Source organism: Pristiophorus japonicus, chromosome 21, assembly GCF_044704955.1.
Source record: "Pristiophorus japonicus isolate sPriJap1 chromosome 21, sPriJap1.hap1, whole genome shotgun sequence".
Classification (NCBI taxonomy): Eukaryota; Metazoa; Chordata; class Chondrichthyes; family Pristiophoridae; genus Pristiophorus; species Pristiophorus japonicus.
Genome location: NC_091997.1, coordinates 71,284,636 through 71,310,118, shown reverse-complemented (window position 1 = coordinate 71,310,118; position 25,483 = coordinate 71,284,636). Strand labels below are relative to the sequence as shown.

The window sequence follows — 25,483 nt, the reverse complement described above, 5'->3', positions numbered from 1 at the left end:
GCGTGTTGGCCAGGACGTTAAAGTTATCATGTTGACGATGCAGTGCGTGACAGGATTTGCTGCTGAGAGTGCCAGTGTGAATGGCAGGATTCACAGAGATCGCGGAGCGCGGATTATAGCGTATTACCTTCTGCTTCAGCTGTGCCAAAGTCTGCTTCATCTGTATAAACTCTTCGCAAGTGACTGAACAAGTGCCAGCACTCATCAGGTGTTGGGATTTAATCGCACTGCTGTCTGAAAGAGGGAGGAACAATGAACGGTGTCTTTAGTTAATCAGTCGCGGCTCCAGTATTGCAGCTCTGGGGACCTTTAATCACCGAGCACGCGTGCACCCTCCCCCCCAACCCCTATTCCTACCCCACCACCAGGCTGTCTGCAAGAAGCACAGAAAGCCAGCACGCAGGTACAGCAAGCAATAAGGAAGGCAAATGGCAAGTTGTCCTTTACTGCAAGGGGGTTGGAGTGTAACAATAAGGAAGTCTTGCTACATTTGTACAGGGCCTTGGTGAGACCACACCTGGAGTACTGTGCACAGCTTTGGTCTCCTTATGCAGAGAGGATATTTCCACTCATAGGGGAAACTAAAACTAGGGGACATAGTCTCAGAATAAGGGGCCGCCCATTTAAAACTGAGACGAGGAGAATTTCTTCTCGGAGGGTTGTAAATCTGTGGAATTCTCTGCCCCAGAGAGCTGTGGAAGCTGGGACATTGAATATATTTAAGGCGGAGATAGACAGATTTTTGAGCGATAAGGGAGTAAAGGGTTATGGGGAGCGAGCAGGGAAGTGGAGCTGAGTCCATGATCAGATCAGCCATGATCTTATTGAATGGCGGAGCAGGCTCGAGGGGCCGTATGGCCAACTACTGCTCTTATTTCTTATGTTCTTATCTAAGGAAGGATATACTTGCCTTGGAGACGGTGCAACGAAGGTTCACTAGATTGATTCCTGGGGTGAGAGGGCTGTCTTATGATGAGAGATTGTGTAGAATGGGCCTATAGTCTCTGGAGTTTAGAAGAATGAGAGGTGATCTCATTGAAACCTACAAGGTTCTGAAGGGGATTGACAGGGTAGATGCTGAGAGGTTGTTTTCCCTGGTTGGGGAGTCTAGAACCAGGGGTCACAGTCTCAGGATAAGGGGTCGGCCATTGAAGACTGAGCTGAGGAGAAATTTCTTCACTCAGAGGGTTGTGAATCTTTGGAATTCTCTACCCCAGAGGGCTGTGGATGCTGAGTCTCTGAATATATTCAAGGCAGAGATCGATAGATTTTTGAAGTCTAGGGGGATCAAGAGATATGGAGATCGAGCGGGAAAGTGGAGTTGAGGTCGATGATCAGCCATGATCTTATCGCATGGCGGAGCAGGCTCGAGGGGCCGTATGGCCTACTCCTGCTCCTAATTCTTCTGTTCTGTACTGTCAGCAAGCTCCCACAAACAGAAATGTGATAATGACCAGATAATTTGCTTTTGTTATGTTGATTGAGGGATAAATATTGGCCCCAGGACACCGGGGATAACTCCCCTGCTCTTCTTCGAAATAGTGGCGTGGGATTTTTTTACGCCCACCCGCGAGAGCAGACGCGGCCTCGGTTTAACATCTCATCCGAATGACGGCACCTCCGACAGTGCGGCGCTCCCTCAGCACTGCACTGGGAGTGTCAGCCTAGATTTTTGTGCTCAAATCTCTGGAGTGGGACTTGAACCCACAACCTTCTGACTCAGGGGCGAGAGTGCTACCCACTGAGCCTAAGCTGACATGGTAAGCTGAACAGTGCGGTATTTTATAATGATAGAAGCGTTATATCACGTAATGAAGATCCAGTATTCTGCAGCTAAAGTGGAACGGTGTCTAAGGTGGACTGTCCCTTCATCACCACGAAGTTTAATAGCTGCAAGTAAACATAGCCTAAGGTGCATAAGAGCTCATTGTGATTTAGTGAGGGGAGTTTGCTGGTGAGAGATACTTTACAAGTCCTCCGCTCAATATTATAGGAGGAGGACATTCAGCCCCTCGAGATTGTTCTGCCATTCAGTTAGATCATGGCTGATCTGTATCGTAACTCCATCTACCCGCCTTGGTTCCATAACCCTTAATATCCTTACCGTACAAAAATATATTGATTTGAGTTTAGCAATTTTGAAATTTTCATTTGACGCCCCAATCTCAACAGCTTTTCTGGGGAGAGAGTTGCAGACTCCCATGATCCTTTGCGTGAAGAAGTGCTGTCTGACATCACCCCTGAATGGCCTGGCTCCAATTTTAAGACTATGCCCCCCTCGTTCTCGATTCCCCCCACCAGAGGAAATAGTTTCTTTCCCCGATCAAATCATCATAAACACCTCGATTAGATCACCCCTTAGTCTTCTACATTCCGGGTAATACAAGCCTACTCCACGCAACCTGTCCTCATAATTTAACCCTTTTAGCCCCGGTATCATTCTGGTGAACCTGCACTGCTCCCCCTCCGAAGCCGCTACCTCCTTCCCGAGGTGAGGTGGCCCGAACTGAACGCAGTGCTCCAGACGCGGGTCTGACAGAATAATCGGAAAATCACCTTCATCACAGGCAGTCCCTCGAAATCGAGGAAGGCTTGCTTCCACTCTAAAAGCGAGTTCTCAGGTGGCTGAACGGTCCAATACGGGAATTACAGTCTCTGTCGCAGGTGGGGCAGACAGTGGTTGGAGGAAAGGGTGGGCGGGGTGCCTGGTTTGCCGCACGCTCCTTCCGCTGCCTGTGCTTGCTCTCGGCGACGAGACTCGAGGTGCTCAGCGCCCTCCCGGATGCCCTTCCTCCACTTCGAGTCTGCATCAAATGACTGTTTTACTTATTTTTTTTAATTTCTTTTGACACATTGACGTTTTGGGATTTTGAATTGCGATAGATATCCTCCAAATGTTTTTCGACTGGTGGTCTTGAAGCATGGGTTCGATGTCGGCACAGGCTGAGGGATTGCAGCGCCCCCCTCTGGAGCAGGTACAAATTACAGGCATTCGTGTGGCATTTCGGAGGCGAAATTCCTGAGGGCTTCTCCAGAACCTGCCGCTGTAACTTTGGCAGAGGTTTGGCAGAAACCCTGTTCGCGCACGAAACAGGGGCTTCCGCCGAACTTACACCAAAGTTTCGGCGGCGTAGCTGGAGAAACCAGGAGGAAACTCACCTCCAAAATACCCACAAGAACTCACTTTGTGTAAAAGAGGAGCCACCTCTGGAGGAAGTAGGAATAGCAAGTGTTACCTTTCGAGGCACAGAGTGCAAAAGCAAGGAAACTCTGCTAACCCTTTCTGTCGGTCTCACCTGGAGTATTATGTCCAATTCTGCGGCCGGCGCTTTAGGAAGTATGTCTTGAAGAGGGAGCTGAACAGATTTTTTAGAATGGTACCGAAGATGATGAACTTCAGTTGTGTGGAGAGACTGGCAAAGCTGGGATTGTTCTCCTTACAGCAGAGAAGCTTAAAGGGAGATTTAATAGTGGTGTTCAAAATTCTGAGGGGTTTTGATGGAGTAAATAAGGAGAAACTGTCCATTGACACAGATTTAAAAGAAAGACTTGCATTTATATAGCGCCTTTCATGACCACTGGATGTCCTGAAACACTTTACAGCCAATGAAGTACTTTTGGGAGTGTAGTCACTGTTGTAATGTGGGAAACGCGGCAGCCGATTTGCGCACAGCAAGCTCCCACAAACAGCAACGTGATAATCCGTTTTAGTGATAAATATTGGCCTGGACACTGGGGATAACTCTCCTGCTCTTCTTCAAAATAGTGCTGCAGTATCTTTTACATCCACTTGAGAGGGCAGACAGGGCCTTGGTTTAACATCTCACCCAAAATACAGCGTCTCCGACAATGCAGCACTGCAAGCGTCAACCTAGAATTAGGCGTTCAAAATCCCTGGAGTGGGACTTGAACCCACAACCTTCTGCCTCAGAGGCAAGTGTGCTGCCCACTGAGCCACGGCTGATTTAAGGTGATTGGCAAAAGAACCAGAGGAGAGATGAGCAGCCATTTTTTTACGCAGCGAGTTGTTACGATCTGGAACGCACGGCCTGAAAGGGTGTGAGAGCAGATTCAATCGTAACTTTCAAAAAGAAATTGGATAAATACATGAAAAGGAAAAATTTGCAGGGCTATGGGGAAAGAGCCTGCGAGGGGCAGTAATTGGATCGCTCGTTCAACAAGCCAGCACAGGCATGATGGGCCAAATGGCCTCCTTCTGTGCTGTAAGATTCCATGATGCTATACAGTATTACTGATTGATTACAATGGACTTGGGACATGACAGCATTACTACCTGAAGGATTTCAGTACACTATAGATAGAGGTAATATCCTCACAACTTTCAATCCTTTATTAAGGCTGAGAGAATTTGGCAAAACTGATTTCATGATGATCTGTTTAAATTGTTTGAACTTTTTTCTTTATTACTGAACATAAGAACAAAAGAAATAGGAGCAGGAGTAGGCCATACGGCCCCTCGAGCCTGCTCCGCCATTTAATACGATCATGGCTGATCCGATCATGGACTCAGATCCACTTCCCCGCCCGCTCCCCATAACCCCTTATTCCCTTATCGGTTAAGAAACTATCTATCTCTGTCTTACATCTATTTAGTGACAGACAGTTTCATATAAGCTTTAAGAACTAGATTTTTTTCCCCCCCCCCCCAAGAAATGTTTTCTTATTTAAATCATCAATAATAATGATTTTATTTGAAACAGAGCAGATTAAAAAAAAATAACTTTGAGGCCATGTTGTTTGATAGCGCCTATCAGATCAGTGAAAAGGAACACACTTTCTTACCATTAAAAGCTCTGAGACAGGACTTGCCGTCCGTGTCCAAGTAAAATCCTTCTTGGCACTCACACCTGTAGCTTCCCAGCGTGTTAATACATTTGTAATCGCAAAGTGTGCCATTGTTCACAGAACACTCGTCTGTATCTGTGGGGAACAGGAGCAGATCGTGTTACTGGTCTAAAAATGCTCGACATTCACCATCACTCAAACTACAAGCGATTATCCGTGACACGGTGTTGAAACGACGGCCTGGAATTTCCAGTAAATTTGCACCCAAACGACGGGCTGTGTGCTGCCGATATCCATTGCAAAAAGTTTGAAGGTGTTTGGGCATAACTTGCGCCTGTTCGTATATAATGGGTCAATTGGACCAGAGGGCAGGCGGCAATCAATACTTTTAGATTTCGGGGTTTTATTGACCCATTGTCTCATTCAACAACATTTATTTTTTTTCAACCTCTGGATTTGGGCATCACTGGCGAGACCTGCACTTATTAAGAACGACTTGCATTTCTACATTGCAATAGTGACTACACTCAAAGTACTTCATTGGCCGTAAAGCGCTTTGAGACGTCCGGTGGTCATGAAAGGCGCCATATATATATATGCAAGTCTTTCTTTCTATCGCACCTTTCATGACCACCAGACGTCACAAAATGCCAATGGAGTGGAGTCACTGTTGTATTGTGGGAAAAGCAGCAGCCAACTTGCGCACAGCAAGCTCCCATAAACAGCAATGTGATAATGACCAGATAATCTGTTTTTGTTATGTTGATTGAGAGATAAATATTAGCCCCAGGACACCGGGGATAACTCCCCTGCTCTTTTTCAATATAGTGCCATGGGATCTTTTACATCCACCTGAGAGAGCAGACAGGGCCTCGGTTTAGCATCTCATCCGAAAGACAGCACCTCTGACAGTGCAGCACTCCACTAGGAGTGTCAGCCTAGATTTATGTGCTCAAGTCCCTGGAGTGGGACTATGAACCCACAACCTTCTGACTCAGAGGCGAGAGTGCTACCCATTGAGCCACAGCTGACACTCCATTATTGGCCACCCATAATCGCCCTAGAACTGAATGGCTTGCTGGGCCATTTAAAAGGCAGTTAAGAGTCAACCACCTATAGACCAGACCAGGTAAGGACAGCAGATTTCCTCCCCAAAATTAGTGGCTTTTAAGACTGTCCGGTAGTGCCATGGTCACCCTTACTGACGCAAGCTTTTTAATTCCAGATGTACTGAATTCACTCAGTTTTGAATTCCCCAGCTGCTGATGGGGGATTTGAAGTCCTGTCTCCAGATAATTACTCCAGGCTTCCGGACTACTGGTCCCTTTAAGGGAGGGAAGGAGCCTGTAAAACCAGTAACGCTGCACGGAACATTGTGCAGCACTCTGTCGTCGCTGCCACTCCTCTCACTCCCTTTAGTGCTCTGAGGCGGGTGGCAGCACTTGATTTAGCTCCACTTCCCACTTGGAGTGCTAACAGTTCCCGTCGGAATCAGTTGTGCAGCTCCCACGCAAACGTTATCGCCCCCCAAACGGCGTGCTATGCAATTCCTAGCCCTATGCAACCTGGGAAAGAGGCCTGTTTGATCTTTTGATCAACTGACATGGTTTCCTCTCTACAATGACAACAACAACATTTATATAGCGCCTTTAACGTAGTAAAACATCCCAAGGTACTTCACAGGAGTGATATGAGACAAAACGAATACATTTGACACCGAGTCGCAGAAGGAGAAATTAGGGCAGGTGACCAAAAGCTTGGTCAAAGAGGTAGGTTTTAAGGAGCGTCTTGAAGGAGGAAAGAGAGGTAGAGAGGCGGAGAGGTTTAGGCAGGGAGTTCCAGACTTGGGGCCCAGACATAGAAACATAGAAAATAGGTGCAGGAGCAGGCCATTCGGCCCTTCGAGCCTGCACCGCCATTCAATAAGATCATGGCTGATCATTCCCTCAGTACACCATTCCTGCTTTCTCTCTATACCCCTTGACCCCTTTAGCCGTAAGGGCCACATCTAACTCCCTCTTGAATATATCCAATGAATTGGCCTCAACAACTCTCTGCGGTAGAGAATTCCACAGGTTAATAACTTTCTGAGTGAAGAAGTTTCTCCTCATCTCGGTCCTAAATGGCTTACCCCTTATCCTTAGAATGTGTCCCCTGGTTCTGGACTTCCCCAACATCGGGAACATTCTTCCCGCATCTAACCTGTCTAAACTCATCAGAATTTTATATGTTTCTATGAGATCCCCTCTCATCCTTCTAAACTCCAGCGTATAAAGGCCCAGTTGATCCACTCTCTCCTCATATGTCAGTCCAGCCATCCCTGGAATCAGTCTGGTGAACCTTCGCTGCACTCCCTCAACTGAAGGCACAGCCACCAACAGTTGAGTGATTATAATCATGTCCGTTGTGCCCCGTAGGGGACGAAATCCGCACTGTGACTCCAGGAGGAGCTCCTCGGCCACAAGAAGATGACGGTTGAGGAGGAAAAATGCAGGGAGCAGCGCTAGCCCTTATACATGGCCTTCTTCGACCTTACAAAGGCCTTTGACACTGTCAACTGTGAGGGTCTATGGAGCGTCCTCCTCCGTTTCGGATGCCCCCAAAAGTTTGTCACCATCCTCCGCCTGCTCCACGACGACATGCAGGCCGTGATCCTTAACAAGGGATCCATCACAGAACCAATTCACGTCTGGACTGGGGTCATCACCTCAACCCTCTTCTCCATCTTTCTCACCACCATGCTCCACCTCACAGCCAACAAGCTCCCCGCTGGAGTGGAACTAACTACAGAACCAGTGGGAACCTGTTCAACCTGCGCCGTCTCCAGGTCAGATCCAAGACCACCCCAACCTCTGTCGTCGAGCTACAGTACGCGGACAATGCCTGAGTCTGCACAAATACAGAGGCTGCACTCCAGGACATAGTCGACGTATTTACTGAGGCGTACGAAAGCATGGGCCTTACGCTAAACATCCGTAAGACAAAGGTCCTCCACCAGCCTGACCTCACCGCACAGCACTGTCCCCCAGTCATCAAGATCCACGGCGCGGCCCTGGACAACGTGGACCATTTCCCATACCTTTGGAGCCTCCTATCAACAAGAGCAGGCATCGACGATGAGGTCCAACACCGCCTCCAATGCGCCAGTGCAGCCTTCGGCCGCCTGAGGAAAAGAGTGTTTGAAGACCAGGTCCTCAAAACTGCCACCAAGCTCATGGTCTACAGGGCTGTCGTAATACCTGCCCTCCTGTATGGCTCAGAGACATGGGCCATGTACAGTAGGCACCTCAAGTTGCTGGAGAAATAACACCAACGATGCCTCTGCAAGATCCTACAAATCCCCTGGGAGGACAGGCGCACCAACATCAGCGTCCTCATTCAGGTTAACATCCCCAGCATTGAAGCACTGACCACACTCGATCAGCTCCGCTGGGCAGGCCACATCGTCCGAATGCCAGACACGCGACTCACAAAGCAAGTGCTCTATTCGCAACGCCTCCACGGCAAACGAGACAAAGGTGGGCAGCGGAAACGCTACAAGAACACCCTCAAAGCCTCCCTGATAAAGTGCGACATCCCCACTGATACCTGGGAGTCCCTGGCCAAAGACCGCCCTAAGTGGAGGAGTGCATCCGAGAGGGCGCTAAGCACCTCGAGTCTCAACGCCGAGAGCATGCAGAAATCAAATGTAGACAGCAGAAAGAGTGTGCGGCAAACCAGTCCCACCCTCCCTTTCCCTCAACGACTATCTGTCTCACCTGTGACAGAGTCTGTGGCTCTCGTATTGGACTGTTCAGCCACCAAAGAACTCAATTCAGGAGTGGAAGCAAGTCTTCCTCGATTCTGAGGGACTGCCGATGATGATGATGATGATGATAATAAATCAGGGACGCACAAGAGGGCAGAATTAGAGGAGCACAGACATCTCGGGGGTTGTGGGGCTGGAGGAGATTACAGAGATCGGGAGGGGCGAGGCCATGGAGGGATTTGAAAACAAGGATGAGAATTTTGAAATCGAGACTTTGCTTAATCGGGAGCCAGTGTCGGTCAGCGAGCACAGGGGGGTGATGGGTGAGCGGGACTCGGTGCGAGTTCGGACACGGGCTGCCGAGTTTTGGATCACCTCTAGTTTACTTAGGGTAGAATGTGGGAGGCCAGCCAGGAGTGTGTTGGAATAGTCGAGTCTAGAGGTAACAAAGGCATGGATGAGGGCTCCATCAGTATCAGGAATTTTAAGCTGATGAGGAAAGGTTCAGGAAGGTTTTATTGAGAAAAAGTTAATCCAAACACATTGCTCACTGCAGTGTAGGATTCAAATAACAGGAGGCGTAAGTTGAAAATTAGGGAGTTGCAGTAATATGAGAGGTGAGGCAAGACACCTTCAGCCAAAGAATATAGAGTTATGGAGCAGTTAACTGGAGAGGTCATCCAGACGGGCTGTGTAAATGAATTCAAGGGGCAATTAGATGTGTTTGTGGAGAGACAAAGAATTGAAGGATACGGATGGGTTGCCCGGATTGATTTGTCAAAAGGTGACAAGCTTGTGTAACTCCCGAGTCTTGTGTTGTGCTACAGCCCTGGTGTGTAGCATCACATTACACATGGCTGAGCAAAAAATGGCACACGCATGCGACTCTTTATTAACATCTTGCCAGAATTAAAATGATATGGACGGTGCAAGTTCGTACAAGATGATAGCGCATGTGCGAGAGTGTAGACATCAGGAAAGGATGAACAGGCTGGGTCTCGTTTATCTTGAAAATAGAAGGCTGAAGGGGGATGTAACTCTGATCAGAGGACACCGATTTAAGGCAATTGACAATACGGCCAGAGGTGACGAGGAGAGCTTTGCTTATGCAGTCAATTGTTCTGATCTGGAATGTGCAAAAAGCTGGCATTAGCACAATGGGCCAAATGGCCACCCTCTGTGTTGTAGGATTCTATGATGATCTGCAGCATCTAAAATAGTTTTAAAAATACATAGGGATGCAGTATTTCATTCACAAGACTGTAGTTGAGCATCTTATTAATAAAAGTAAAGGTCTCACCTAAGCAGTAGGGTGTCTGATGATTTCTGTGTCGCTCTCGATCAAAGCGATATCCAGGATAACATGTGCACACTACTCGTCCAAAGTTATCACTGCACTGCTGCTCACAGGGTGAGCCAGCACAGACATCGGTATCTGGAGAGGAAGAACATGCCAAGTCAGCAATGGGAGGTCTCGGGCACTTCATGAACGTTCCCAGTGTTTCCGACAATGAGGTTACATTGATCCAACGGGTTCTACTTTGCATTGAGGCATCCCACTGTACAGGCACCAAGCTTCAAGAGAGTAGGAGAGGAGATGCGATAGATCTAGCGGTGAGGTGGCATACGAACAATGAGGGTCAGGAGGAAGGAGACCCGCTGGTCCTTCGAGCCTGTCCTAAACGATTGCAATACTACAATATATACGCTCCACCCCACCCGAAATCATGTGATCGCCATTTTGTTTGAATTGTTGACCGCTGGCCTGGTCAAACCCCTTCCTGGTGGCCCAGTGGGAACCAGAGAGATCTCACTGGGCCTTACAACTCTCCCCTTTAATTGAAGGACATCACCCCACTACATAAAGAACGCCAGAACATAAGAAATAGGAGCAGGAGTAGGCCGCTCGGTCCCTCGAGCCTGCTCCGCCATTCAATAAGATCATGGCTGATCTGATCTTGGCCTCAGCTCCACTTCCCCGCCCGCTCCTCATAACCCTTGACTCCCTTATCGCTCAAAAATCTGTCTCTCTCCACCTTAAATATATTCAATTACCCAGCCTCCACAGCTCTCTGGGATAGAGAATTCCAAATTTTCATGACCCTCAGAGAAGAAATTCCTCCTCATTTCCGTTTTAAATGGGTGGCCCCTTATTCTGAGACTATGGCCCCCAGTTCCAGATTCCCCCATGAGAGGAAACATCCTCTCTGCATCTACCCTATCCAGCACCCTCAGAATCTTACACGTTTCAATAAGAGAACCTCTCATTCTTCTAAACTCCAATGAGTATCGGCCCAACCTGCTCAACTTTTCTTCATAGGACATCCCCTTCATCTCAGGAATCAACCGAGTGAACCTTCTCTGAACTGCCTCCAATGCAAGTATATCCCTCCTTAAATAAGGAGAGCAAAACTGTACACAGTACTCCAGGTGTGGCCTCACCAACGTCCTGTACAGTTGTAGCAAGACTTCTCTACTTTTATACTCCATCCCCCTTTGCAATAAAGGCCAACATTCCGTTTGCTTTCCTATTTACTTGCTGTACTTACATACTAACTTTTTGTGTTTCATGTACAATGACTCCCAGGTCCCTCTGTACCTCAGCATTTTGTAATCTCTCCCCATTTAAATCATAATTTGCTTTTTTATTTTTCCTACCAGGAGTGGACAACCTCACATTTTCCGGCTTTTTCCCCCTGCCTCCCATTGGGCGGTAATAATTCGAGATATGGGACGTGTAGTATGTATAAGCACACTAGGAACGACTCCACGAGGTAAGGGTATAGTACTTGAACTATAGTGACCTTAGTCCGTTTACTGCAGCTCCTTGAGTGAGGACACCAAGAGGCGAGCTCCTTTATATACCTGGTTACCTGCAGTGTGCAGGTGACCCTTAGGTCTCCACCAGTAGCACCCTCTGGTGGTACAGGTATGGTGTATTCAGTGTGAAGGTACATTCAGTGGTCTAGTGTTACAGTACACACGTTAACATACATAACAGGACGAAGGTCAATTCCCCTGGCCCCCCCTCCCCCCGCCACCACCCCTGATTAAGTTCAAAAGTTAACTGAGAGTGCGATTTACTCTGTGAGCTCCCGAGTTAGAAACCAATGCTAGCTGCTGGCAAAGAGCTGATTGCTTTTTCTCTCTTTCAAATTCCTTTGCTGCACGTGTCATAAAATCCTGTCCGATCATTTACTATTTCTCTACTTCGCCCGAGGCAGTTCTCTGCCGAGCGCAGCAGTCTGCTGATTCAGATGCCTCCGCTGATTGGTGGGCTAGTTCAGACTGGGGGAGATGCAAATCGCACTGGGATTGGAGATAGACCGGGGGTGGGGAGGGGGGCGGGGCGGGGAGGGGTTGGGAGGGGGGCAGTCAGCCAGACTTGCTATCGCTGTGGCATCCACCCACTTAGCAGCTGAGCTAGGGAATTGGCGGAATTCACCGCGCACACAGGAGGGTGGCAGTTTCAACCACTCCCATTGGTCCCGAGCATGCACGTGTCACGGTGACAGGCGAGTCCTCACGCATAGCAAGGCAGGGTTGTTAGATTTGCTAAGACAAAGTTTAGAGCTGGCACTGAGACAACCCAGTGGAATTATCTTTCATGCGATGCAGGAGAAAACTACAGGAAAGAGGAAAATAAAAAAAGATCAATAGGTTAACAAAGTACAAAATAGCTGCCTTTGCCGCTTAGCAATCTAAACGCACGTATTACGCAACAATTTAATTGCATGGCAGGAATAGGAAGGCAGCTTGAAGTTTCACACGCTACAGTGCCTTCTGGCACCGTACAGTTCGATGCAATGATCCCAATGTGTTGCTGTAAACCAGGGCATCCAGCTTACCAAACAGCATTTTTCATTCATAAGAACATAAGAAATAGGAGCAGGAGTCAGCTGTTTGGCCTCTCGAGCCTGCTCCGCCATTCAATACGATCATGGCCAAAGCAAGCGCTCCACTCGCAGCTCCTTCACGGCAAACGAGCCAAAGGTGGGCAGCGGAAACGCTACAAGGACACCCTTAAAGCCTCCCTGGTAAAGTGCGACTTCCCCACTGACACCTGGGAGTACCTGGCCCAAGACCGCCCTAAGTGGAGGAAGTGCATCCGAGAGGGCGCTGAGCACCTTGAGTCTCAACACCGAGAGCATGCAGAAACCAAGCGCAGGCAGCGGAAAGAGCGTGCGGCAAACCTGTCCCACCCACCCCTTCCCTCAACGACTATCTGTCCCACCTGTGACAGAGTCTGTGGCTCTCGTATTGGACTGTTCAGCCACCAGGGAACTCACTTCAGGAGTGGAAGCAAGTCTTTCTCGATTTTGAGGGACTGTCTATGATGATGGCTGATCTGATCATGGACTCAGCTCCGCTCCCCATAACCCTTTATTCCATTATTGCTCAAAAATCTATCTATCTTCACCTTAAATATATTCAATGACCCAGCCTCCACAGCTCTCTGGGACAGAAAATTCCATAGATTTACAACCCTCTGAGAGAAGAAATTCCTCCTCATCTCAAATTTAAATGGACGGCCCCTTATTCTGAGACTATGTCCCCTAGTTTTAGTTTCCCCTAAGAGTGGAAATATCCTCTCTGCATCCACCTTGTCGAGCTCCCTCATTATCTTATAAGTTTCAATAAGATCACCTATCATTCTTCTGAACTCTAAATGAGTATTAGCCCAACTTACTCAACCTATCTTCATAAGTCAGCCCCCTCATCTTTGGAATCAACTTCGTGAACCTTCTCTGAACAGCCTCCAATACAAATATATCCTTCCTTAAATACGGAGACCAAAACTGTACGCAGTACTCCAGGTTTGGCCTCACCAATACCCTGTATAGTTGTAGCAGGACTTCCCTGTTTTTATACTCTATCCCACTTGCAACAAAGGCCAACATGCCATTTGCCTTCCTGATTACTTGCTGTACCTGCATACTAACTTTTTGTGTTTCATGCACAAGGACCCCCAGGTCCCTCTGTACTGCAACACTTTGCAATTTTTCTCCAATTAAATTATAATTTGCTTTTTTATTTTTTCTGTCAAAGTGGATAACCTCACATTTTCCCACATTATACTCCATCTGCCAAATGTTTGCCCACTCACTTAGCCTGTCTATATCCCTTTGCAGATTTCTTGTGTCCTCCTCACAATTTGCTTTCCCATCCATCCTTTTATCATCAGTAAACCTGGCTACATTACACTCGGTCCCTTCATCCAGTCATTAATATAGATTGTAAATAGTTGAGGCCCCAGCACCGATCTCTGTGGCACCCCACTAGTTACTGTTTGCCAACCGGAAAATTACCCATTTATCCCGACTCTCTGTTTTCTGTTAGTTAGCCAATCCTCTATCCATGCTAATATATTACTCCCAACCCCGTGAACTTTTATCTTGTGCAGTAACCTTTTATGTGGCACCTTATCGAATGCCTTCTGGAAATCCAAATACACCACATCCACTGGTTCCCCCTTATCCACCCTGCTCGTTACATCCTCAAAGAACTCCAGCAAATTTGTCAAACATGATTTCCCTTTCATAAAACCATGCTGACTCTGCTGGATTGAATTATGCTTTTCCAAATGTCCCGCTACTGCTTCCTTAAGAATGGACTCCAACATTTTCCCAAGGACAGATGTTAGGCCAACTGGTCTATAGTTTCCTGCTTTCTGTCTGCCTCCTTCATGTACTGTTTGTACCGTTCCCATTCGCCGCTTCTGCCTCCTCTTCTCCATCTTTACTCCTTCCTGTTTTACTCTCTGCTTGCAAACCAATGGCCTTTTTCTCTGCCATTTCCTGCAACCTTCTTACCCAACTCATTAACAACAACTTGCATTTATATAGCGCCTTTAACATAGTAAAACGTCCCAAGGTGCTTCACAGCAGTGTTATAAAACAAAACAGATAAATGTGACATCGAGCCACATAAGAAGAAGTTACGGCAGATGACTAAAAGTTTGTCAAAAAGGTAGGTTTTAAGGAGCTTCTTAAAGGAGGAAAGAGAAGTAGAGAGGCGGAGAGGTTTAGGGAGGGAGTTCCAGAGTTTAACGAGATGTTAGAACAGGTGACGAAAAGCTTGGTCAAAGAGGTAGGTTTTGAAGAAAAAAGAAAGGACTTGGATTTATATAGCGCCATTCACATCCACCGGACATCTCAAATTGCGTTACGGCCAATTAAGTACTTATGGACTGTGGTCACTGTTATAATGTAGGAGCATCTTAAAGGACGAGAGAGGGTTAGCGAGGTGGAGAGGTTTAAGGAGGGAATTCAAGAGCGTAGGGCCCAGGCAGCTGAAGGCATGGCCGCCAATGGTGGAGCGATTAAAATCGGGGATAGACATGAGGCCAGAATTAGGATTGGAGGACTGGAGGAAATTACAGAGATAGGGAGGGGCGAGGGCCATGGAGGGATTTGAAAACAGCGATGAGAATTTTGAAATCGAGGCATTGCTTAACCGGGAACCAATGTAGGTCGGCGAGCACAGGGGGTGATGGGTGAGCAGGACTTGGTGCGAGTTAGGACACGGGGCAGTGAGCACAGGGGCTGATGGGTGAGCGGGACTTGGTGCGAGTTAGGACACAGGGCAGTGAGCACAGGGGGTGATGGGTGAGCGGGACTCGGTGTGAGTTAGGACACAGGATAGTGAGCACAGGGGGTGATGGGTGAGCGGGACTTGGTGCGAGTTAGGACACAGGGCAGTGAGCACAGGGGGTGATGGGTGAGCGGGACTCGGTGTGAGTTAGGACACGGGGCAGTGAGCACAGGGGGTGATGGGTGAGCAGGACTTGGTGCGAGTTAGGACACGGGGCAGTGAGCACAGGGGGTGATGGGTGAGCAGGACTTGGTGCGAGTTAGGACACGGGGCAGTGAGCATAGGGGGTGATGGGTGAGCGGGACTCGGTGTGAGTTAGGACACGGGGCAGTGAGCACAGGGGGTGATGGGTGAGCAGGACTTGGTTAGGACACGGGGCAGCGGGCACCGAGGGGGTGATGGGTGAGCAGGACTTGGTGCGAGTTAGGACACGGGGCAGTGAGCACAGGGGGTGATGGGTGAGCAGGACTTGGTGCGAGATAGGACAAGGGGCAGTGAGCACAGGGGGTGATGGGTGAGCGGGACTCGGTGCGAGTTAGGACACGGGGCAGTGAGCACAGGGGGTGATGGGTGAGCGGGACTCGGTGCGAGTTAGGACACGGGGCAGTGAGCACAGGGGGTGATGGGTGAGCAGGACTTGGTGCGAGTTAGGACACGGGGCAGTGAGCACAGGGGGTGATGGGTGAGCGGGACTTGGTGCGAGTTAGGACACAGGGCAGTGAGCACAGGGGGTGATGGGTGAGCGGGACTCGGTGTGAGTTAGGACACGGGGCAGTGAGCACAGGGGGTGATGGGTGAGCAGGACTTGGTGCGAGTTAGGACACGGGGCAGTGAGCACAGGGGGTGATGGGTGAGCAGGACTTGGTGCGAGATAGGACACGGGGCAGTGAGCACAGGGGGTGATGGGTGAGCGGGACTCGGTGTGAGTTAGGACACGGGGCAGTGAGCACAGTGGGTGATGGGTGAGCGGGACTCAGTGCGAGTTAGGACACGGGGCAGCGAGCAGAGGGGGTGATGGGTGAGCGGGACTGGGTGTGAGTTAGGACACGGGGCAGTGAGCACAGTGGGTGATGGGTGAGCGGGACTTAGTGCGAGTTAGGACACGGGGCAGCGAGCACAGTGGGTGATGGGTGAGCGGGACTTAGTGCGAGTTAGGACACGGGGCAGCGAGCACAGGGGGTGATGGGTGAGCGGGGCTCGGTGCGAGTTAGGACACGGGGCAGCGAGCACAGGGGGTGATGGGTGAGCGGGACTGGGTGCGAGTTAGGACACGGGGCAGCGAGCACAGGGGGTGATGGGTGAGCAGGACTTGGTGCGAGTTAGGACACGGGGCAGCGAGCACAGGGGGTGATGGGTGAGCGGGACTGGGTGCGAGTTAGGACACGGGGCAGCGAGCACAGGGGGTGATGGGTGAGCGGGGCTCGGTGCGAGTTAGGACACGGGGCAGCCGTGTACTTTTCACTGGGGGAGGGGGTGGGGGTTGGTGCCGATGGAGCCAAGATTGGGGCGGGGGGAGGAATTTCAAGATGATGCTACTTCAAATCATAGAATGATACAGCACAGAAGGAGACCAGCCAACCCACCTTGTCTTTGGCAGAGCTGTCCAATTAATCCCATTCCCCTGCTCCTTCCCCACAGCCCTGCAATTTTTTTCATTCAAGAACTTATCCAATTCATTTTTGAAAGTTACCGTTGAATCTGTTTCCACCGCTCTTCCAGGCAGCGCGTTCCAGATCACAGCAACTCGCTGCAAAAAAGATGGTTCCTCATGTCGCCTCTGCTGGTTCTTTTGCTAATCTCCTTAAACAAGTTACCGACCTTTCTGCCACTGGAAACACTTTCTAGTGCTCTACTCGGAACTCGTCTATGACAAACGAGCCAAAGGTGGGCAGATGAAACGTTACAAGGACACCCTTAAAGCCTCCCTGATAAAGTGCGACATCCCCACCGACACCTGGGAGTCCCTGGCCATAGACCGCCCTACGTGGAGGAAGTGCATCCGGGAGGGCGCTGAGCACCTCGAGTCTCGTCGCCGAGAGCGTGCAGAAATCAAGCGCAGGCAGCGGAAAGAGCGTGCGGCAAACCTGTCCCACCCTCCCCTTCCCTCAACGACTATCTGTCCCACCTGTGACAGGGCCTGTGGCTCTCGTATTGGACTGTTCAGCCATCTAAGGACTCATGTGAAGAGTGGAAGCAAGTCTTCCTCGATCCCGAGGGACCTCCTATGATGATTACTCTATCAAAACCGTTCATGATTTTGAACACCTCTATCAAATTCTTCATCAAAGAAAAGAAAGACTTGCATTTCTATGGCGCCTTTCACGACCTCAGGACGTGCCAAAGTGCTTTACAGCCAATGAAGTACTTTTGAAGTGCTGTCACTGTTGTAATGCAGGAAGCGCAGCAGCCAATTTGCGCACAGCAAGCTACCACAAACAGCGATGAGATGAATGATTTGTTTAGTGAAGTTGGTTGAGGGATAAATATAGGCCAGGACAGTGTGAAGGACGCCACAGCTCTTCTGCGAATAGTGTCATGGGATTTTTCTACATTTATCTGAGAGAGCAGATATGGCCTCGGTTTAACATCTCATCCAAAAGACGGCACCTCCGACAGTGCAGCGCTCCCTCAGTACTACAACAACAACAACAACAACCCGTATCTATATGGTGCCTATAACGTAGTAAAACATCCCAAGACGCTTCACAGGAGTATTGTAAGACAAAGAAATTGACATTCAGCCGCCTAAGCAGAAATTAGGGCAGGTGACCAAAAGCTTGGTCAAAGAGGTAGGTTTTAAGGAGCGTCTTAAAGGAGGAAAGAGAGGTAGAGAGGTGGAGAAATTTAGGTCGGGAATTCCAGAGCTTGGGGTCTTGGCAGCTGAAGGCACGGCCCTCCGATGGTTGAGTGATTCTCCAAGGTTCAGAAGAATGAGAGGCGATCTTATCGAAACATATAAGATAATGAGAAGGTTTGACAAGGTGGATGCAGAGAGGATCTTTCCACTCATTGGGGAAACTAAAACTAGGGGACATAGTCTCAGAATAAGGGGCCGCCCATTTAAAATTGAGATGAGGAGGAATTTCTTCTCAGAGGGTTGTAAATCATTGGAATTCTCTGCCCCAGAGAGCTGTGGAAGCTGGGACATTGAATATATTTAAGGCGGAGATAGACAGATTTTTGAGCGATAAGGGAGTAAAGGGTTACGGGGAGCGGGCAGGGAAGTGGAACTGAGCCCAAGATCAGATCAGCCATGAACTTATTAAATGGCGAAGCAGACTCGAGGGGTCAAATGGCCTACTCCTGCTCCTATTTCTTGTGTTCTTGTGTTCAAGAGGGCAGAATTAGAGGAGCGCTGACATCTCGGGGGGAGGCGCGGCGGTTGTGGGGCTGGTGGAGACTACAGCGATAGGGAGGGGCGAGGGCCGAGGAGGGATTTGAAAACAAGGATGAGGATTTAAAAATCGAGGCGTTGCGGAGAACATTTCCCAGTTGCGGCCAGCCAGCAATTTTAATCCCATCGCGAGGTCAAGTGTCAAGTACAATTAGAAGCAGTTCCACAGTATGCTTATCAATTTAATCAGTGCGCAAACAAAAGCCAAATACACCCAAACACTTCCTTAAAGCTTTAAGTGTTAGGTTAATAAGAATCGCGACAGCTTTGAAAATGCAGACAATTGATGAATAAGAGCTTACCCCTGCTCCCCTGTCACCTTTTGATCTATTCATCACCACAATGATTTGCTGCCAACAGTTTAACTTTCATGACAGGTATTCCTTTGTGCAATAAACAGCTTCCTGTTATCTCGCCCCTCTCCCGCTTGCCGATTGATTAGCTTCCTCCTTGGGCCTTTTGCGTTGTTCCCTGGTCTGCATCTTACTGGTTGGCAGACAGGAAGCACAGAGTAGGAGTAAATGGGTACTTTTCAGAATGGCAGGCAGTGACTAGTGGGGTACCGCAAGGTTCTGTGCTGGGGCCCCAGCTGTTTACACTGTACATTAATGATTTAGACGAGGGGATTAAATGTAGTATCTCCAAATTTGCGGATGACACTAAGTTGGGTGGCAGTGTGAGCTGCGAGGAGGATGCTATGAGGCTGCAGAGTGACTTGGATAGGTTAGGTGAGTGGGCAAATGCGTGGCAGATGAAGTATAATGTGGATAAATGTGAGGTTATCCACTTTGGTGGTAAAAACAGAGAGACAGACTATTATCTGAATGGCGACAGATTAGGAAAAGGGGAGGTGCAACGAGACCTGGGTGTCATGGTACATCAGTCATTGAAGGTTGGCATGCAGGTGCAGCAGGCGGTTAAGAAAGCAAATGGCATGTTGGCCTTCATAGCAAGGGGATTTGAGTACAGGGGCAGGGAGGTGTTGCTACAGTTGTACAGGGCCTTGGTGAGACCACACCTGAGTTTTGGTCCCCTAACTTGAGGAAGGACATTCTTGCTATTGAGGGAGTGCAGCGAAGGTTCACCAGACTGATTCCCGGGATGGCGGGACTATCAAGAAAGACTGGATCAACTGGGCTTGTATTCACTAGAGTTCAGAAGAATGAGGGGGGATCTCATAGAAACGTTTAAAATTCTGATGGGTTTAGACAGGTTAGATGCAGGAAGAATGTTCCCAATGTTGGGGAAGTCCAGAACCAGCGGGTCACAGTCTAAGGATAAGGGGTAAGCCATTTAGGACCGAGATGAGGAGAAACTTCTTCACCCAGAGAGTGGTGACCCTGTGGAATTCTCTACCACAGAAAGTTGTTGAGGCCAATTCACTAAATATATTCAAAAAGGAGTTAGATGAGGTCCTTACTACTCGGGGGATCAAGGGGTATGGCAAGAAAGCAGGAATGGGGTACTGAGGTTGCATGTTCAGCCATGAACTCATTGAATGGCGGTGCAGGCTCGAAGGGCCGAATGGCCTGCTCCTGCACCTATTTTCTATGTTTCTATGTTTTTATCTTATCCTTCCACGTCTGAAAATGTCTCGCGTCCGCCACTGACAGCAGCTTTCCTGCGCGCGGCTCGGTGCCGTGGATTTACAACCGTAACCAGAGCCTTGTGGCTCAGCACCTTCGGCACTCGCTGAGATTTTGCCGGGGCCGTGACTTTCGACGGCAAGTATGCCCACAAAAGGATTGTGAGGAAGACTTTGGGAAAATGGAATTGGGATGTGTGTATATATGTAGGGCCCGAATTTGGTCGAACCCAAGGCCCGCCCAAGTAACGCCCAAAGGACCGCCGATGGCCGCCGAGAGATCGGGCGGTACTTTGCCAGGAAGATTCCTCTAAAAGAGGTGGCAGTACCGGCCAGCGGCAAAATAACGGCTTACGCCATCAACCTGGGCAGCAGCGGCCGGGAGCTCTCAATCTCGGCGGCAGAGGCGCTTGCCGACCAAGTGCCGCTGGGGATGGAGTCGGGCCCAGGGAGGGTGGAAGTCCCAAAAATAAAACTCATTGCAAAAGGAAAATAAACACCGGAACCCCTTCAGGGGACCCCATCCGGGTAAGCCGCTGCCAAAATATTTTTTTTAAAAAGGTGTTCACTAACCGTTTTTTGCAGCTCTTCGTTACGGGCCGTCGGGGTTAGACTGCCTCCACGCAGAGGTCCTTCCCCCTGCTGCCGCCGGCTCTCGCCCGCGCCAATCTAGCAGCTCGGCCGGCGGGAGGCCACCTGCGCGACTTGGCTGCCAGCTCGCCCGGCGGTGCTCCCCTCCCGCCCGTTCCAGCCCAAGTGGAAACTGGCACAGAGGGGAGACCGGCGGCAAAACCCGGTGGCAGTGGGCGGTAAGGCCACCAATATCAGAGCCTTAATATGTGTGTGTGTCTGTATGTGTCAGCTGTGGCTCAGTGGGCAGCACTCTCTCGCACTTTGAGTCAGAAGGTTGTGGGTTCATAGTCCCACTCCAGGAACTTGAGCTCAAAAAGATCCAGGCTGACACTCCCAGTGCAGTGCTGAGGGACTGCTGCACTGTCGGAGGTGCCGTCTTTTGGCTATGATGTTAAACCGAGGCCCTTTCTGCACTCTCAGCTGGATGTGAAAGATCCCATGGCACTATTTCGAAGAGCAGGGGAGTTATCCCCGGTGTCCTGGCCAATATTTATCCCTCAATCAGCATAACAAAAAAAAAGATTAGCTGGTCATTATCACATTGCTGTTTGTGGGAGCTTGCTGTGCACAAATTGGCCGCCGCATTTCCCACATTACAACAGTGACTACATTCCAAAAGCACTTCATTGGCTGTAAAGCGCTTTGGGACGTCCGGTGGTCATGAAGGGCGCTATATAAGTCTAGACTTGACTATTCCAACGCACTCATGGCTGGTCTCTCACTTTCTACCTTACGGAAACTAGAGGTGATCCAAAACTCGGCTGCCTGTGGCCCAACTTGCACCAAGTCCCGTTCACCCATCACCCCCTGTGCTCGCTGACCTACATTGGCTCCCGGTTAAGCAACGCCTCGATTTCAGAATTCGCATCCTTGTTTTCAAATCCCTTCACAGCTCCACCCCTCCCTATCTCTGTAACCTCCTCCAGCCCTAAAAACCTCCGAGATATCTGTGCTCCTCTGTAATAATTGTGATCGCTCCACCATCGGTGGCCGTGCCTTCTGTTGCCTAGGCCCCAAGCTCTGGAACTCCCTGCCTAAATCTCTCTGCCCTCTACCTCTCTTTCCTCTTTCAAGACGCTCCTTAAAACCTACCTCTTTGACTTGCCAAACGACCCCGAGGTGTTGGCTCCGAATTGTGCAAATTGGCTGCCGCATTTCCCACATTACAACACTGACTGCACTTCAAAAGCACTTCATTGGCTGTAAAGCGCTTTGCGATGTCCGGTGGTCGTGAAGGGCGCTATATAAGTCTAGACTTGACTATTCCAACGTACATTTATCTATCATTGATATGTAAATTTTTCACCGGCCGTGTTGTGCGCATACGCCACCTGGTGGCCGGGAATGGTTCCGAACAAGGGTGTTGCGGTTAAGGGAGGTTCAACTTGTATTGGTAATGGTGACCGTGTAATTAACCGGATTACCATAAAAACCCATCTGCTTCATTAATGCCCTTTAGGGAGGGAAATCTGCCGCCCTTACCCGGTCTGGCCTATATGTGACTCCAGACCCACAGCAGTGTGATTGACTCTTAAGTGCCCTCCTTAAATGGCGGCTCACCACCACCTTCTCGAAGGCGATTAGCGATGGGCAATAAATGCCGGCCTTGCCAGCGACGCCCACATCCCGTGAACGAATAAATAAAAAGTTGCGGCTCGTCCAGCATTCATAACAGGCCCCTATTAGAACGACACTTATCTCAATAGAGGGGTTTTGTTGTTGCTATGGATTGTGGGATAGCAATGGTTCCATTTCTCTCACTGTTGCACATCTTTCCATTTTTGGCGTGACGCAATGTCCACAGTCCGTGACTGAAATCTGACACCTAGCATTTGTCCAACTTTGATTATAGCGTTGAAAATGCTTCTTTGCATCTTTCAGTATTGCAGCAGCAATGTGATGGGTCTTCGGGAACAATCGTGTTTCAATCAGCGAGGTGACAGCAGTGAGCAGCCCCACCTAGTGGTTTGAAGGTAGATGGCAAAGCAGCTGTCCGACGCAGTGACTTACAGCGTCCATGGGAACAGGAGCAGGCCATTCAGCCCCTCGAGTCTGTTCCGCCATTTAATTAGATCATGGACGATCGGTATCTTAAATCCATCTGCCCGCTTCGGTTCCATAACGGGTACGGTAGTATCATGGTTATGTTACTTGACTAGTAATTCAGAGGCCTGGACCATTGATCCAGAGGCGCGAGTTCAAGTCTCACCACAGCAGCTGGGGAATTTAAAATTCAATTAAATAAATCTGGAATAAAAAGCAGGGATCAGTAATGGTGACTGTATAACTACCAGATTATTGTAAAAACTCATCTCGTTCACTAATGTCCTTTAGGGAAGGAAATCTGCTGTCCTTGCCCGGTCTGGCCGATATGTCACTCCAGACCCACAGCAATGTGGTTGACTTTAAACTGTCCTCTGAAAGACACTCTAGTTGTATTCAAGAAGGCAGTTCACCACCACCTTCGAGGGCAATTAGGGACGGGCAATAAATGCTGGCCTTGCGAATGAATTTTTTAAAAACTCTTAATACCCTTAAGTGACCTTTCCTCATCCATGTGTTGGAACTGTGAATCATAGAAACATATAAAATAGGTGCAGGAGTAGGCCATTCGGCCCTTCGAGCCTGCACCACCATTCAATGGCTGATCATGCACCTCAGTACCCCATTCCTGCTTTCTCGCCATACCCCTTGATCCCTTTAGCCGTAAGGGCCACATCTAACTCCCTTTTGAATATATCTAACAGACTGGCCTCAACAACTTTCTGTGGTAGAGAATTCCACAGGTTCACAATTCTCTGAGTGAAGAAGTTTCTCCTCATCTCGGTCCTAAATGGCTTACCCCTTATCCTTAGACTGTGACCCCTGGTTCTGGACATCCCCAACATCGGGAACATTCTTCCTGCCTCTAACCTGTCCAATCCCGTCAGAATTTTATATGTCGCTTCCTCTCATCCTGAGCCCACACCAGACCTCACTGAGCTCCCGCTGTACACGTTTGGGCTTTGATCACCAGAAATCACACAGGAATGGGAGCATGGGAACAGGAGGAGGCCATTCAGCCCCTCGAGCCTGTTACACAGGAACAGGAGGAGACCATTCAGCCCCTCGAGCCTGTTACACAGGAACAGGGGGAGGCCCATTCAGCCCCTCAAGCCTGTTACACAGGAACAGGGGGAGGCCCATTCAGCCCCTCGAGCCTGTTACACAGGAACAGGAGGAGGCCTATTCAGCCCCTCGAGCCTGTTACACAGGAACAGGAGGAGGCCCATTCAGCTCCTCGAGCCTGTTACACAGGAACAAGAGGAGGCCATTCATCCCCTCGAGCCTGTTACACAGGAACAGGAGGAGGCCTATTCAGCCCCTCGAGCCTGTTACACAGGAACAGGAGGAGGCCCATTCAGCCCCTCGAGCCTGTTACACAGGAACAGGAGGAGGCCCATTCAGCCCCTCGAGCCTGTTACACAGGAACAGGAGGAGGCCATTCAGCCCCTCGAGCCTGTCCCGCCATTCTATCAGATCACGGCTGTATTTCAATTCCATTTTCTCACCTCGGCTCCAGATCCCTTAGTATCTCTACCAACAAAAATCTAGTGATCTCAGTTCTGACATTTTCAATTGATGACTGGCCTCAGTAGCTTTCTGTTGGGGGAGCGTTCCATATTTCCACTGCCCTCCGTGTGAAGCAGTGTTTCCTGACACCACGCTCGCCTTGACCTCTTTGGCCCAACAGAAAAAAAATTGCGCTCGAAGCGCCTATTTATGCTTGCGGAACGAACCGTGACATCTGTGGGCATTGGAACGGTGAACTGGAATTTCATTCTGGATCGGTCAGATTTTCCAATAGTCTCCCGACGGCTTTGTGAAAAGGCTCATTTCAACACTTCAGAGAATTGTTTATAACGACTTACATAATAACTTTCAAGCCAGTGACACAGAGTAATGATATTTAGTCCTCAGATGTGAAAACATGTCTCATTAGAAAGAAAAAGAAGCTTCAGAGAAAGCCCATGAAAGCAAACCTAATCTGACTTTGTGAGCTATAAATGCCAGAACAAATATCCCAATGTTTAAAGCCTGTCCAACACCAGATGTTTTTCTTCCTACAACTGGATATTCCTGCCCAGGATGAATGAATTGAATAACTTTCTCTCAAAAGATGTCCGCGTCTCACCAATTACCAGAAACACTTGACAAAAATGGTCTTCAGAAAAAGAAAAACCCTAACTATTAATCAAACGTTAAGCGTTAAACCGTAGTGATCTTCTCAGGCAGTCCCCCAGTGTCGAGGATGACTTGTTTCCACACTAAAAAAGGAGTTCTAAGGTGACTGTTGCCAGGGTCACGAACTTCATTTTAAAGGGTGGAAGATGCCTGTGCATTAATTATTTTAACGTGGGGTGGCCGTTGCTCACCGGCGACCGCACGGGCTTGACAGAGCAAGGTCTTGGTCCAATGGCAAGGGGATCCAAAATTCTCCTGCGACATGCGTTGAGTAAAGATCAAGCGAAAAATTTCAAAACACGGGTCGTAGGCAACAGGGAAACACCAAATTTGGATCCCAGTTTCAGCTGACGCTTGCAATCTGGCTTCGCCAAACGGAATGGTTTGGCATCAGGCCTGTCAGTCTTGTCGAGGATTTTTCGGGATAGATGGACTAAGGCGGTGGATTGGGCCTTCCACAGTGTGACGTGTGCACCTGAGAGTATCATCACAGGTTTGG

General features: G+C 49.2%; 1 protein-coding gene across 2 annotated transcripts in view; it reads right to left on the bottom strand.

Annotated features, from left to right (window-relative positions):
* Positions 1 to 25,483, bottom strand: part of LOC139234107 (collagen and calcium-binding EGF domain-containing protein 1-like) — a 187,460-nt gene that overhangs the window by 30,239 nt on the left and 131,738 nt on the right. For both annotated transcript variants that reach the window (XM_070865049.1, XM_070865051.1), the window contains 3 exons: positions 9,855 to 9,989; positions 4,804 to 4,941; positions 128 to 234 (listed from right to left, as the gene is read on the bottom strand). In XM_070865049.1, the coding sequence (XP_070721150.1) occupies positions 128 to 234; positions 4,804 to 4,941; positions 9,855 to 9,989 (380 nt within the window). The remainder of the gene's footprint in view (positions 1 to 127; positions 235 to 4,803; positions 4,942 to 9,854; positions 9,990 to 25,483) is intronic.